At 31.1% G+C, this 15,783-nt stretch overlaps 1 protein-coding gene across 1 annotated transcript; it reads left to right on the top strand.

Moving 5' to 3' along the window:
- Positions 2,644-5,838, top strand: LOC18613038. Its single transcript, XM_018114168.1, has 3 exons — positions 2,644-3,346; positions 4,097-4,183; positions 4,282-5,838. Exons 1-3 carry the CDS (start codon positions 3,017-3,019, stop codon positions 5,443-5,445), a joined length of 1,581 nt encoding a protein of 526 aa, XP_017969657.1. The 5' UTR covers positions 2,644-3,016; the 3' UTR covers positions 5,446-5,838.

The raw sequence follows: 15,783 nt of genomic DNA, 5'->3' as shown, positions 1-15,783 counted from the left end.
TCAATTCATCATGAAAACAATGTAATTTAATCATGAAAAATAAGGAGAAATGCTTGGCAATAAGAAAACTCAAGCTTAATAGAAAAATCTTACCTTTTTCACTTAATTTTCTTGAAAATTCACACTTTTTCTTTGATTTTCTCTCTCTAAAGTTTTGTTTTTATTTTCTCTCTCTTCTTGCTGGTTTGGCCGGCCATGGGGTGGAAGATGGGCTGATTTTTGTGCCTTTTAAAAAGGAAAATAATAAATTAATAAAGACATGACACATGGCATCATGTCATTGGCCCGTTTTTAAAACTTTAAAAATTTTAATTCTTTTTATCTCCACCACACAATTAGTCAATGGTCAAAATGAGGATAAGGGATGACCATGTGCTGGAAAAATATCCTGGTGATGAAAAATTACTGTTTTGCCCCTATGATGATAAAATTATCATTTTACCCCTATACTCCAAATTATACCGAAATTAAAATTTTTTCACTTCTAAATCTCAAATCATAATCCAATAAGTCAAATGGGGCCAAAAAAGCTTTTCTAAAAATTTTCATTTTGTCCCCAGGTGGCAAATGACCATTTTACCCCTAGATAACGAAAATTTTGGTTTGACTCCAAATTGATCCTCAAACTCCGAATCACCATATTAAACCATTCTGGGACTTTAAAATTCTTAATTTCATCATAAATTCTCTATTTGATCTAGTTCGAGGCTTAAATCAACTTTGTTATACCTCTAGGTATAATACCGACTTTTGTAAATTTTTTCGGAGCTCTCTTAGCATGCAAACATACTATCCTTCACATGTATCTCATGACAAATATTTTTATAGAGTCGGGCTTGTCATCTTCTCCCCCACTTGGATCAACCGTATGATCCTTCTTCATGACTGATTTCGACATCTGGCTAAATATTAATATTTTAATATTATTTCATTAATAAAATATTACTTTATTCTAAAAATTTTATCTTGTCTCCGTGGTACCCAAAATACCTTATTATGCCTCACTTGACTTTCAAATCGCCTTTTATCACTTTTAAACATTTTAATTGACATCAATTTGCATCTGATCAACTTTATTTATCACCATATCAAAGTATAGGGTATTTCAATATCAAATAGTCAACAGCACATCACCTTAATTAATGCCATGTCAACTTGGTCAAAATGTCATGTCAACACATTTAACAGTGAAATTTAACAATATTAAAGTTAGAAATTGAAATTGACAAAATAATAAAGTACAAGGATCCAATTTATACAAATTATTGTACAAAGACTAAATTCATATTTTTTATATAGTGCATGAACTAATTGCATAATTTAACTAACTTTTAATTATCCAATAAATCAAAAACAAACTGCTACAAATAATAATACAAAAACTACAGTTGAAACTCCTTGAATAGGATGATGTGGCAAAAAAGATGAAAAGAAATTGTCCTAATATCAAAAGGGTGACTATCATTTACCTCCAAGGTTAGACTCGAGTTTCACTTTTAACAAGTTTTTTTTTATTAAAATGTTAAGGGTTCATATTTATTGTCACTAGAAAAAGGCCAGTGCAATGCTGCAAGGCCCAACTAACTTAAAGTGAAGAAAAGATCAAAGATACAAAGACAGCTAAAAAACAATGAAGGGTCAAGTATTAAGGAACATAAATCTAAAAAGTACAAAATCAACCCAGAACTCCCTATAAACCTCAATTCAACCCAAATTAAGTCACCATGTGTCAAATAATTAGGCTATATAGGTGTCAACCAATTAACCTATTTGGAGACAACTTTTTATATATATAGATAGGCAAAAAACAAAATCTATCCCGTCATCATGATTTGATCATGGATAATTAGTGATTTTTGAGTAAGGGTGAGTAAAATCATTTCAAGCCAAAAAAATTGATTGAATTGAATTAAATTGATTTAGATCAACTCGATTCGATTACAACATTTATCAGTGAGTTTGATTTCTAAAGTTTGATTATTTTGGTCAATTTGGTTCGATTTTAGATAGATAAATTTTTTAATCAAACTGATTGAAAAATCGAATTTGAATTAATATAAATTTAAATTATTATATGTATATATATATTAACATATTATATTCTTTAAATATAAATCTATTAAAAATGTTATTAAAATTTGTTTGAGTTAGATCTTTCAAAATCGATTGAAATAATTTGATATTTGATCGATTCAATTAGCTATAAAACTTCATTGGATTTGATTTTTGAAAAAAATTAAATTAAATTCTTTTATTTTCAAAATTGTTAACATAGAACTGACCGAACTATTTACACATTTTATTTTTAAGTAAAGATAGTCATCATAGTCATACAAAAAAAGTATGCAATTGCAACTCCTGAACAGAATTTGGTCTAAGCACGAAATTACTCCCCAATCTCAAGGAATGGGGTATTCCTCATCTAGAGTCCAAGGCAAGACCCAAAACCGGCTTCCGCGAAGATTGACAAGTGAAAACCCAAAGTCTCAACCATTGATTTCCGGTTCTACCCTTGAATCCGTTACCGCGCGAGCTCGCGCAACTGGACGGTGCCCGTTGGGCGCATGCGCCAGCCCCATCTCTCACAGCTTAAAATTCCACTTTTACCCCTGACCTTTTTTTTTTTGCTTAAGGGAATACACAACTGCTCAGTTTCCTTTGTTTCTCCGATTGCTTTCTCTTTTTCTAGTTTTTCATCTGAGTTCACTTCACTGCTTCGTTTTCCTCAATTTCTACCCAAAGACAAACCCTTAAAAACCCTGACGTTCCCACATGATACTTTCTATGAATTTCGTTCCTAAACCCTGAAATTCTCCTTTCTTCTTTCTCACTTATAGAAAGAAACCCCAAATCCCCATATTCTTCTCAATTCTTCATGAGTTCGAACGCTTATATTCCTTTTGATTTCTCCTGTTTTTTTTTCTTTTCAAATCAGAAAATCTTCACAGTTCCATCAAATGAAAAAATTAGTATAATTTATTTCATTTAAGGACAGAAACCCTAAACTTTTTTTTTTATGGAGTCGAATCCGTTGATTTTCGACATCAGCTCCGACGACGATGAGGCGACGTCGGCTTGGGAGGATCCGAAAGCGGACGACTACGATTGGTTATCGGAAGTTCTGGAAGCTGTTGATAAGGGATTCGACGAATCTGATGAGGTCGTGGTGGTCGGGGAGGTCAACCCTAAGAAGTCAAAGTCGTGTAACTCGACGGTCAGGAAGGTCGTCGATGACGATGATGATGATTGCGTCGTTTTGGAAGGTGACCCGGATAAGGCGTTGTCCGATATTAACGATCCCCAAGAGGATTCCGATGAATTGCTTATTGTCGGCCAAAAAGGACAGGTAATTATTATTTTTTTATCACTTTTTTTGGTAATCTTTTTAACTTCTTTTGTTGTAATTTTTTTTGTCTTTTTTGTCATTGAATCAGTTGATGTGTTTTATTTATTTATTTTTTTAATGTTTTTAGCTCCAGCATTCTTGAATGTTCACGTAGTTTAGAGTTATGATATGCATTTACTCGCTCTTTCAACCTGCTAAAGGACTTTCGTCATGAGTTCATTGTTGTGCCGTAAGTGCCAACATGAATGGCAAAGTGAGGACTGGGCCTTTGCAAAACTATTATCATCTGGTGCAGTGAGAAAATGTGCCTTAGTCCTTCCCTCTTGCAAGAACTAGATCACTAGTTTTTGGAGAGAGAGGAGATATGAAGATAGCTCGTTTTTCCTAATAGCAAATATTACAGGGCTGAAGTTGCCGCAAGAGAATAACTGCTTTGAGAACCAAAAAGAAACACTGTCTTTGTGCTCAGGTGATCTTAGGTGCATGGTATATCTGTTTTATTGATATCAACATAGAGCAAATGGTTTATCTTGCTGCTGAAATCTCAAAAAATTGGAAGTATTAATGAGGCTCAGAATTTTCTGTCGTGGGATATCTGGGCTGAGTGATCTTAGGGTCATTTACGTGCTGGCTGCATAACTTTTGACGGTGAACTTACTTTTTTTTCTTCTTGCTTTACATATTCAAGTCTGTTATCTCATGAGCACCAATTTCTGATAGCTCTTATTTTTCCATTTGATCTGGTTGCAGATTGCTTGCAGAGATTTCCCCCATCCACGGCATGATTGTGCTAAATTTCCTTTCAGTTCAACCTCACATGAACAGCACTGTGAACTGGTAAATTTTTCTTTTTTGGAGAACTTTTGAGATGGTTGATTGCTGCTCTATTGCAGAGTTGGGTGCTCTTAAATTTAGTGTGTCCTCTTGAAATGCAGTGCCATTGCTTTGTTTGCGACATGCGTGCGCCATGTAGTTATTGGTACTCGGGTATTTCTAAAAGTGATCATTGTCATGCCACTGATAAAGAGGAGATGTGGAAGACTCTGCGGAAGAATTTCAGGCTTGGTAGAAATGTTCCCGTGCCAGTTTCAGTTTCAAAGGCTGCTGTCACATCTCACCCCACAGCAGTGCCCCAGCTTAACCAAGCTTCGCGTCATGACATTATTAGGTTGACATCGCAAAGTCAAGTTTCTAGGCTGACTTCAACTCGAGCTGCTGGGAACTGCATACCACAAAATCATGTCCCAAGGCCATCTATAATTCGCTCTTGTTCTTCCTCCACCAGGTATGGGAACCCATATAACCCAAGTGTGGGTAGCCGACATGCTTTAAATAAAAACACAATGCAGTCACGTTCAGTTTCACAGCAGTTGCTAGGTGTGCATAATACTGTTATTCGAAGGGATCGAGGTGTTAAGCTTAGTAACTTGGGTTCCCAATTTGTCTCTTCCAACACAATGTCCAAAAGACTTGACACTGGAATCACCTCAGCAATGAACCGAACTGCGTATGTTCCATCAGAAAACATTACTTCTGCTCATGGATCACATTATCAACAAAACCCTGCTTCAGTTACAACATCAAATGATGGGAATCCCATTGGCTGGTCTAATGTTTGTTCTGGCTCAAATTTGGGAGCATATACACATCAGAGCTCCTCGCAGCCTAGCATGGATAGTGTCTTTACAAACTCAGCACCCTCCCAATCCTCACTATATAGTCAGTTTGTTCCCCAGTCAAATGAACACCAAGATGCCAATCAGCTTCAGAATCTAAATCAACCTGCCACAAATTATGGTTTTTCAGATTTTGACTTCAATTGGGTCAACAACATCAGCCAGAGCAATCAAAAATCTTCTGTTGATCACTTGCAGCTTCAAACAACAGGGCCCACAAATGAGGAAGAAATATTCAAGGAGGTAAATGAGAGAGATAAATCATATTACGAGCTTGATAGCTTATTTTTTGATAACCACTCCATTCCTGAAGGTTCTGTAACTGCAGAACTTAGTGCACCGTCCCCTGAACATATATCTTTTGATACTGGTATGCTCTTCTTTGATATTGACACCTCTTGGGATCAGCTAACTCGTGCATAGCCAATTAGGCATCGATTGTGCAGTCTAAAGAATTAAATCTGGTCCTTGCGCCCGGCACCTTGAAAGAGAAGTGAAAGATAGGTTTATGTTTCTAAGGTTAGGTTTTCGGAACTGTATCATAGAAGCTATGACAGTGTACAATTGTATAAAAAGCGGCAGGGGTTGAATGATGATGTACAGAAGCGGGTTGTTGTTCCCCAGTTTCGATATTTATGAATCAAGATAGTATCAAATTATTGCAGATGGTTGGCGTTCGAAGATTTCCTATATATTTGACAAAAAAAATGTATTGGATCTCAAAAGATTTCCATGCCCTTCATGTTGTTTTGTCGACATGAGGCTGTTTTGATCTTATAATATTTTTCAGAAACTTGCAGCTCTGGCAATTCAATTTATGCTTTGTGCAGTCCAGGTCAACATCCTAGAGAATTCTACTGCATGCAAGTTACAACGTCCATGCTAAGGACAGTCGTTATATTATTTTTATTTTTTTGAATTTGGAGAAGGGGATTCGATGTTATCTTTTAAGTATGGATTAGGTGATGTTATATTTTTTCATGCTTTCATAATTTAAAATACATAATTGTTTATAATTACAAAATTTATATCTCAAGATGTAATTAATATATTTTTTAACTTTTTAAATATTTATATTTTATTATATAACTTCAAGCATATTATTATTTGTGTTATAAAACATATATATTAATGTTTGCCAAATTCTTTGAACAAAAACATCGTGATTATGAAATAAAAGTGTCATGAAAAATATTATAGTAATAATGAAATTATTTCATCATTAAATTTTGTTTCAATAAATATTCGAACATTTGATTTATTGACGGAAGTATAATCTCTTGTTTAAAAAGTATAATTTGAATCCCCTTTCCTCTAAATAAAAAAAAAATTGTTTCAATAATTAATAACAAATATCATCATTTGTAACATTCTTTATTTATATTTATTTAGAAGATTATGTATAAACCTTTGTAGATTAGTAATTAACAGTAACAGATATTATTTTTTTATATAAATTTTAATGTATTCATTAATTTTTTGCCCATGAAATTTTATTTATTCAATTACATAATAATTTTTTTAAGTTAATTACATAATCATTTTTACTATCTCTTGCCTTTCTCTTTTCTTCTTTTTTATATATATTATAAATAATGAAAAATATTTAAAATATAATAGTAATAATATGACGTTTTTCAATTAACATATATTAGATATAAATTATAGATTATGAAAATCTATAATATATATAAAAGTAAGATAATTGATTGGTTCAATTGATTGACACCTGTCATTCTCAATTGAATGATTTTTTTTATATACCTTATGTCAAAATTATGTTGTTTTTAACATTAGGGTTTTTTGTTTTTACTTTTATTTATTTCAACAAAAAATTCTTAAAAACAATAATTTCTAACTTTTAATATTTAGAGGATAGATTCATTTAATATTTATCAATTGTAATTTAATATTATTTTTTGTCTATATCTTTTTATTCGGCATGAATCTAAAGAAATAGTATTTAGACATCTCTTTTATACATGAATGTTTAAATTCTAATAAATATCCATCAAATTCATTGAACAAAATAAAAAAGTTAAGAAGGTTTACTCATTTTTCAATATACAAAGCACACAGTCATCATTGAATAAACAAATCAACTGAATTTGACAACTTTTAACCAATCATTTTATATATAAAAGACAGATACTAGTAGAAATTAATAACTATTTTATATTGATTTCTCAATATAAATAGCACATAGTCATCATTGAATAAACAAATCAATTAAATTTGACAACCTTTAACCATTCATTTTATATATAAAAGACAGATACTACTATAAATTCGTAATTATTTTATATTGATAGGAACTTTACATTATACTGTTGCCTTATATTTTACAACTATATATCTTAATCATTAAATAATATAAGTTATATACTCTCTCATTTTTTTAATATTTTATTATACATCTAACAATTTTTTAGATGATTATTATAACTATATATGTAGGTGCAAGTTTTCAGTAATTGAAACTAAAGCAAATAACTATCTTCAATTAATACCAGTTTATTTTTTTCTCTACCAACAAGAACCATACATTCATGCAATTCAAAAATACAATATAGCACAACAACAAAAACCAAAGAAATGGAATCAAATGTATATGGCAAAAAGAAGAGCAAACTATCACTATAGTCAGACATATCTAATAGTTGTATAATAGTTTATATTCCATTAACATTTAGTTAAGTACAAGTCATGCATCTAAAAGGTTGATATACATCATCTAACAAAAATGGAAACCTCCAAATCACAAATGTTATTCATTTTGTTTAAAAAATATATTTTTAATGAAAAAAAATCACTGGATGTTTAACAAGATTATTAACTTTTTTGGTTAAGTACTGTTTCAAAACCATATATTTAGGAACAACTTTTAGTGATTGAAACCAAAGCAAATAACTATATTCAATTAATACAAATTTATCTTTTCCTTTACCAACAAAAATCATACATTTATGTAGTTGACTAATATAATATAACTCTTCCTACAAACCCTTTTGAAGGTATCAAATTGAAGTCCACTCCAACATAATCTATATTTCCTATGATTTTTTCCGTAGCGTAGTTACGGAAACCATCCTAATGTATATAAAAGTAAGATAACTGATTAGGTTATTTGGTTGACACTTATAATTTTCAATTGAATTAATTCTTTTTTTGATATACCTTATGTCAAAACGGCTTTGTTTTTTGCATTTGAAGGGTTTTTTTTTTCCTTCTTTATTTTCCAAACTTAATCGATTCCTCTTTAGCCTTGGTTTTTGCTATCTCCATTTTCTTCTTCTCATTCATTTTCTTCTAAAAGCATGGCATCTTTGCTCCTGACGATCATCTAATCCTTCGATTTCTGTAAAGCTTCCCCACGTAGGTTCTAGGTTTTACTTAAAACCTCAAAAAACCTCCACTTTGAGTCGTTTCGTTACAAAGCACCATTCCTCGACCACCACCACACTGTTGTTCAACCTCCCAACTGCGTCTACCACTGCTACTACAACACCGAGCAAGGATTTCGATTTTTCCTCCAATATCCCACCCCATAACTGCATTCCCGCCACCATAATTACTAGGTTTTTTGCACTGTCAAGGTATTAATTGATTTTTTCTTCTTAATAGATGATCTTCTTTCCGTTGCCTTTTTGACTTGGATTTAGGCACTAATATTAGACCATACGTACTATATCATATGTAGGATACAAACTTACAAAGTAATTAATACATTTGGCACCAATGGTTTCGATATTTGATTTGTTCTCTAGTAAAGATATATAATTTAGCAATCAATACCATCACGTGAATAAAATGGAATCAAGGTAAGGCTTTAGAACTAGACAAGATTTTCAGTTGGCCATATTGGCGGTGCTTTATAATCTTCAAAATACGACAAAAAGCCGTTAAAGTAGAAAGGGAAGCTGAGAAAGAAGTTAAACCTTAAGGTTAAAACCTTTTCGATTAATGAGATTAAACCTTTTTGATTGATGAGATTAAGAGCTAATAAAGAAATATATAGTAGACAATAATCTCAAGAACAATGGGTAGATTTTTTTTTTTTTTTTGAATGGCAGAACAATGGCTAAATTACTAAGATCAAAGTGTCATAATGATCAGTTAATAATTAGGTGATTTAAACAATGCATGACTGAGTTTGCTGTCTCTTAGGCTTCTAAAGGCTGATTTAAAACTCCTCCAAATTGGTATCTATTATCCATAAGGCAAATAATAGAGAAATCTAGCCTTGATTACCTTTTGTGTAGAAAGGGATATAGCTTAAATAGTAGGGGCGCTTGCTTTTCTAGCAAAAAGTGCAGGGTTCGATATGTTGCATCTCCAATTGCCCGTGTAGAATCTAGGTTTTACTTAAAACCTCGAAAAAACCTCCACTTTGAGCCTTTTCATTACGAAGCACCATTCCTTAACCAATACCACACTATCATTCAGCCTCCCAACTGCGTCTGCCATTACTATTGCGACACTACCGAGTGAGGATTTTGATTTTTTCTCCACTATCCTACCTCATAACGGCATTCCCGCCACCGTAATTATTGGGTTTTTCTGCAATGTCAAGGTATTAATTGATTTTTTCTGCTTATTTTTAATATAGCCACAGGATGAACTGTCTCTGATATATATGCATTCTCTTGCATTTCACCGATGGTCTGAGATTCGTCTTACTTGTGATTGCTCCAATGAATAAGCTTTATAATCAGGACATATTTTTTGATCATCGGATTCAAATCATAAATGAAATAAAAGGATTTTTTATTATGTCGATATTGACTTCATCGTTTTTTTTTGGATTTTTTCTTGATCTATTGCTTTATGTTTTATTTGGTCTCATTGTTTATGCACCTTATCATTTTGTTGAAGGTTTTATTAATGACATGTAGGTAGGGTTCAGTTTGCCATTTTTCTCTTATTCTTTTCCTTTGTAGTTGTAAAATTTTTTTACAAGAAACATTTAAGTTGTTATTCAGGGAGATTAGTTGTTTTCTCCTTATTTGTTTATTCATTTTTACTTATTAGAAGTAAATAAAAATCAACTTTGAAACTCTATAGTTAATATAATCATGAATTGAGCATCTAGGTGAACTTCATGCAAAGGAAAGGAATTTTATTTTATTTCTTTACCACTTTGTTTCGTCTTGATTAAGTTCATCTGATATATTTGTTCCCTATAAAATTAATGACCAAAATGTTGGTCTTGTAGGAATTCTATGGAGTAAAGGATGAACAAAGTCAAATGTTAAAGGTGATTTTTGATAATATCTTCTGTAATATTATTGGTCATTGCCTGCTCGTAGTCTTATTCCTACCCATATTTTCTGGAGAGATGTCAGTTTTTGGATTGACATGCAATGAAGCTAGATAAAAAATTAAACCAGAATAAATCAAATTTTTGTAATTTCACTTAGTGGGTATTTTGCTAATACATTGATTAATTAATTTTAGAATCCGGTAGATTGTTTTTTACATGTCTTTTGATCTTCAGATTCAGATCATAAATGAAATTAAAGGATCTTTCATTGCGTCAATATTGACTTAATTGAACTTTTTTTTGGATTTTTTTCTTGATCTATTACCTTATTTTTTATTTGATCTCATTGTTTATACACCCTATCATTTCGTTGAAGGTTTTGTTAATGAAATGTAGGTAGGGTTCAATTAGCCATTTTTCTCTTATTCTTTTCTTCTGTAGTTGTAAAATATTTTTACAAGAAACATTTAAGTTGTTATGTGGGGAAATCAGTTGTTTTTCCCTTATTTGTTTATTCATTTTTACTTATTAGAAGTTAATAAAAATCAGCTTTGAAAATGAATTGAGCATCTAGATGAACTTGATGCAAAGGAAAGGAATTTTATTTTATTTCTTTATTATTTTTTTCATCTTGATTAAGTCCATCTAATATATTTATTCCCCATAAAATTAATGACAAAAGTGTTGGTTCTGTAGGAATTTCATGGAGCAAAGGATGAACAAAGTCAAATGTTAAAGGTAATTTTTGATAATATCTTCTGTAATATTATGGTTTATTGCCTGCTAGTAGTCCTATTCCTACCCATATTTTTTGGAGAGATGTCAATTTTTGGATTTACATGCAATGAAGCTAGATAGAAAAAGTTAAATCAGAATAAATCAAATTTTTGTAGTCTCAGTTACTGCGTATTTTGCTAATGCATTTGATAATTCTATTCTATAGAATTATTTTAGTTAAATTTTGTTATTAAATATTAGCTAAGTCCTTAATTTTTAATTTTAATTTAGTTATTTTTAGTTGTTTTTATAATTAGTTTATTTTTAAGTGAGTTATTTTAATTTTATGTTTATTTCCTTTAATTTGATTATTATTTATTAGATTTTATGTTTTTGTAGAAATAAAAGGAATTGGGCTTAATTTTGGAAAGTAAGGTGTTGAAAGACCCAAAAGTCTACTTGATTATAATTAGTTTTTATGTTTTGACTATATCTCTCGCTACAGAACTCTAAATGATGTGATTCTTAAACCATTAGAAAGTTAAGAGATAGAGTTACAACTTTTATAAAGTTCACTTTGCCCAGTTCTACTTCAAAAATAAAGAAAATCGTGTCAAAAGATGACTAGGTGTATTATTGCGGGAATGGCAATTTTAAGGCTGACAATTGATATTTGGGCCTCTCATTACATTTTTAAGCCCAATTAAATCAATACGTTAACTTATAGAATTATAGGTTAAGTTTGTTAGTATAAATATGATATTTTTAAGAGACATTAGGTAAGAAAACTTTTAGAGATTTAAGAGGCTGAAAGTTGAGGCAAAAACTTGGGAAACAAGATGCAATCAATCATTTTGTTTTCTTTGTTAGCTTTTATTTTTTTTTTTTTGTTACTATCAATGGTTGAATTTTATATAATGTTATTTGTCTTTGCAATTATGAGTAGCTAATTTTCTTTTTCTAGGATCACAATTGAACTCAAATGTAATCTAAATTTTTAATCTTTTTTTTATTTATCTTTAATGAGATTTGAATTGTTTATTCCAATTTGTTCTTAATGCTTTTAATTGCCAGACCATCAATTAAGTTGATTTAGGAACCTAGACAAATTAAGAAAGAGAGTTTAGTGTAGACTAAAATTAAGGTAGCATATAATCATATTAATTGATTTGCATATAGAATAGGGGTATACCTATAAGCCTTATATAGCCAGATTAGAGCCTGAACTTAATGAGTTTATTTTAATTTCGATTCACATAGGGATATAATGTTTTGATTAAAATTAATATTTTTATAAGACAAGTCGAGAGACCCTTATAAATAACTGAGGACTATAAGTTAACATTTCAACCCATTAAAATAAGTTTAGGAAAAGAGGTAAGATTAGATGAAATGTGAGGGATATTGTACTCTAGACTTGTTTGATTTGCTTTTTACCCAATTATCTTCTTGCTTTAATTTTTAATTAAATTAGTTTTAGTTGAGTACTTATTAGTTTAATAAGAATTCAGATTTTAATTATTTGAATAAAACTAAATTGTTTTAATTTTAGTACTTAATAAAATTTTAGATCAATTCTCTGTGAGATCGATACTCTGCTTGCTCATATACTATCTTTTCGATACGTATACTTACGTATGTAGAAATTTAACTGATAGCATTGATTACTTAATTTTAGAATCAGATAAACTTTTTTTAAATTGATTGATTTTTTTCTTTTGTTGCAGAATTTTGATTCTTGGTATTATTATTTTTTATACTTGAGATATAAAGGTACGATTTTTGTCCTTTTTTTATGCTTCAATATGTAATTTGATATTATTACTATTTTTAGTTTGATACTGAATGATCTAATGAGTTGATTAAGTAATTATTTCAAAATTTAATTTTAGAGTTCATATTTATATTTTTTGTTGGGTTTGGTGAAATGAGTCATTGCATTAATGTTTCATTGTTAGTGGAAAACTCCTACAAGTTAGCATAAGGATGAAAGAGATACAATTCATAGTAAAAAATTTCCCTTGAATATTAGGCATGAAAACTAACCCCAAATAATAACAATTATAGGAACATTTCTCTCCATCTCAAAATAAATAATAATTGTTATCCCTTTGCACAACATAATGCAATAAATGTTGTAGTTCAAAGAAAATTTTTAACCTTTTCCTTTCTGTAAAAGCATTAGTGCAACAAATCTGCACTTTAAGAAGTTATCCCTAATTTGAAGTTCATAAATATAATTATTTTTTTTCAGCCATAGAAACTAACGAAGGCTTTGATGACTCTGGCAAGTAACCTTTAGGTATACAAGGATCTATATACATTTCCTTATTAAGAGTTAGCAGCTGTATTGAGATAGGAAACAATGAATGAGCAATATAAACAGAACAACTTAACTAAATCCATGCCATCTCTATCAAAAGTAAAAGAGATCTTATGAACAAGATTCCCACATTTGAAACACACTTACATAGTAACCATAACAAGAAAAAAAAGTAGAATCACTAATGCTGTCACGACCCGGAACCTCCCTCGGGCTTATGACAACCGCCGCGACGTCCTGATTGACACTTATTATCCGGAATGCCAATCGAAACCCCGCAAGGCTTACATATTGGTTTCTTGCCTTTTCTATGGGCAATCGCTGTTAAACATTCTGTTTTAAACAATTACCAGTAGTTTCCGGCTCAAGTAAATCAAAAGACAAAAATATATTTTTACTTTTAAAAGGATTTATAGACAAATATTACTATTCAAAATATTGATTAAAATATAGCATTTTTATATAAAACAATATTTATAGAAACACATGTAAGTAATCTTTTATAACGTGGAAGTAAAATGAATTCATACATACAATAATTTACAAAGTTATAATGTATAATAATAATTACAATGACAAATGGCCCATAAATACACCAAGTGTTGGTGATAGTAACCTACTATATGTGAGATAGAGGGGTCAACTGGAATCCTCGACAAAATCGGGTATCTACAAGCTACCACAGGCCTGAAATATTTGGAAAGGAGAAGGATGAGATTTTGCAATCCCAATGAGTAAACAGACATTATTATATATATCTAAAGGCGAGTAACATGGAGGCAAGTTTAAACAACAAATCACAAACTATTTCATAAGATTTTCAATTTATTTCTTAAACCATAAAATATTTCTAATTTACCAAAATAGTTGTTAAGGCTTATGGCTTTTATTAAAAACAGGGCTCAAGCCAAAACTAGTCTTTGGGGACACCTTGGCCGAGGCATCTAACCGAGTCCGCCAAGGTTGTTAAGATATTTACATGTTAAACACATGTTAGTGTTGAAAACAAGTCGTTCCTTGACGTTGGCCGAGTTACACATTCACGTGGGGGTTCGACGTGAAGTGAGCTCTAACACTACCCCGGGAGTTACCCTCATCGCCTCTACAATCGGAGTAACTATGTAACCGGGTTTACCGTACCCCTCTAATAGGCAGTCCACAGAAACCCGTCACTGCAGTGACTAAACCCACCAACTTTAATAAAATTTCGACAGTATAACGTGATTTTTATTTATTTACTCAGCCTGCATAGTAAAAGACAGCTTATATAAATTTCCAATGCAATTATAAAATATAGCCACATATACTTATATATCATAAGCCATTCATAGGAAAATATATTTTTCAAGACAATTGGCAGCCTCCAATTACTCAATTTCATAATCAAAAGTTTCTTATTTTAGATAATCAATACTATATATTTATTTGTCACATTTATTTCTAAAACATCAAAAGTTCCATTTTAATCTCATTTTCGTTTCATAAAATACATAAAGAGCATTTAAAAATAAACTCTAGATAATTTACAATAATAATAGGTTTACTTGCAGTTTGTACAAATTAAATGCTTTCTAGGTGCCCCGATCACTGTTCGTCAGGTACGACTTTCTTGCCTTTACCGGAAGGCTCTCCTCCAAGATACATTNTTCGTCGGGGTACGACTTCCTTGCCTTTACCGGAAGGCTCTCTTCCTAGACACATTACAAAAATTACACAATTCACCACATTGATGCTAAATCACTATATAATTGACTTAAATCCTATACTAATGCATGGTATGAAATGCAATAGCCTAAAACAGCTTAAACGTGGTATTAACCTATTTTTTTGCATTTTACCCGATAAATTGCTAACGCTCTCCATTTTCGCTCTAAATTGCCCCATTTTCTCTCCAACATTTCTAACCATTAAATATCAACCAATAACCCTCTAAAATCACCAAAATCAGGTCACTTTCCTCCTTGAAAAATTCGGTCAAAAATGTGACATTAACTCGATTAATTTTTCACTTTGTTTTTCTATCACATTTAACCATTTTTCATCAATTTCTCTTTATTTCTCTTAGAATAAAAATCAGTTCATCATCATTGTACATCATTGAATATTCGGCCAAGGGTGGCTATTGTGAGAATTTCATGCTTTCTTGCCAAATTTGATTTCTATACACATTTAACTAACTAAAACTACCAATTTAATTAAGAATCAAAACATAAAAATTTCAAAATCCTTTCCCTTGAAATTCGGCCAGCCCTTGGTATCACTTTTTTATCTCTCTCCTTAAGCATGCTAAATGGAAACAAAGGCATAGGAAAGGTAGAAATCAAGCTAAAGTCGAAAAATCTTACCGTTAGACGCGTAAACGGATGAAAAACGTGAATTTCCCTTTGAATTTTCTAGTTTTCCTTTGGTTTTTCTCTTTTCTTCTTTTCCTCTCTATTTTCTCTTATTTTCTCCTTAT

The sequence above is a fragment of the Theobroma cacao genome, chromosome 1 (assembly GCF_000208745.1).
Source record: "Theobroma cacao cultivar B97-61/B2 chromosome 1, Criollo_cocoa_genome_V2, whole genome shotgun sequence".
NCBI lineage: Eukaryota > Viridiplantae > Streptophyta > Magnoliopsida > Malvales > Malvaceae > Theobroma > Theobroma cacao.
This window is presented reverse-complemented; position numbering and strand designations above follow the sequence as displayed.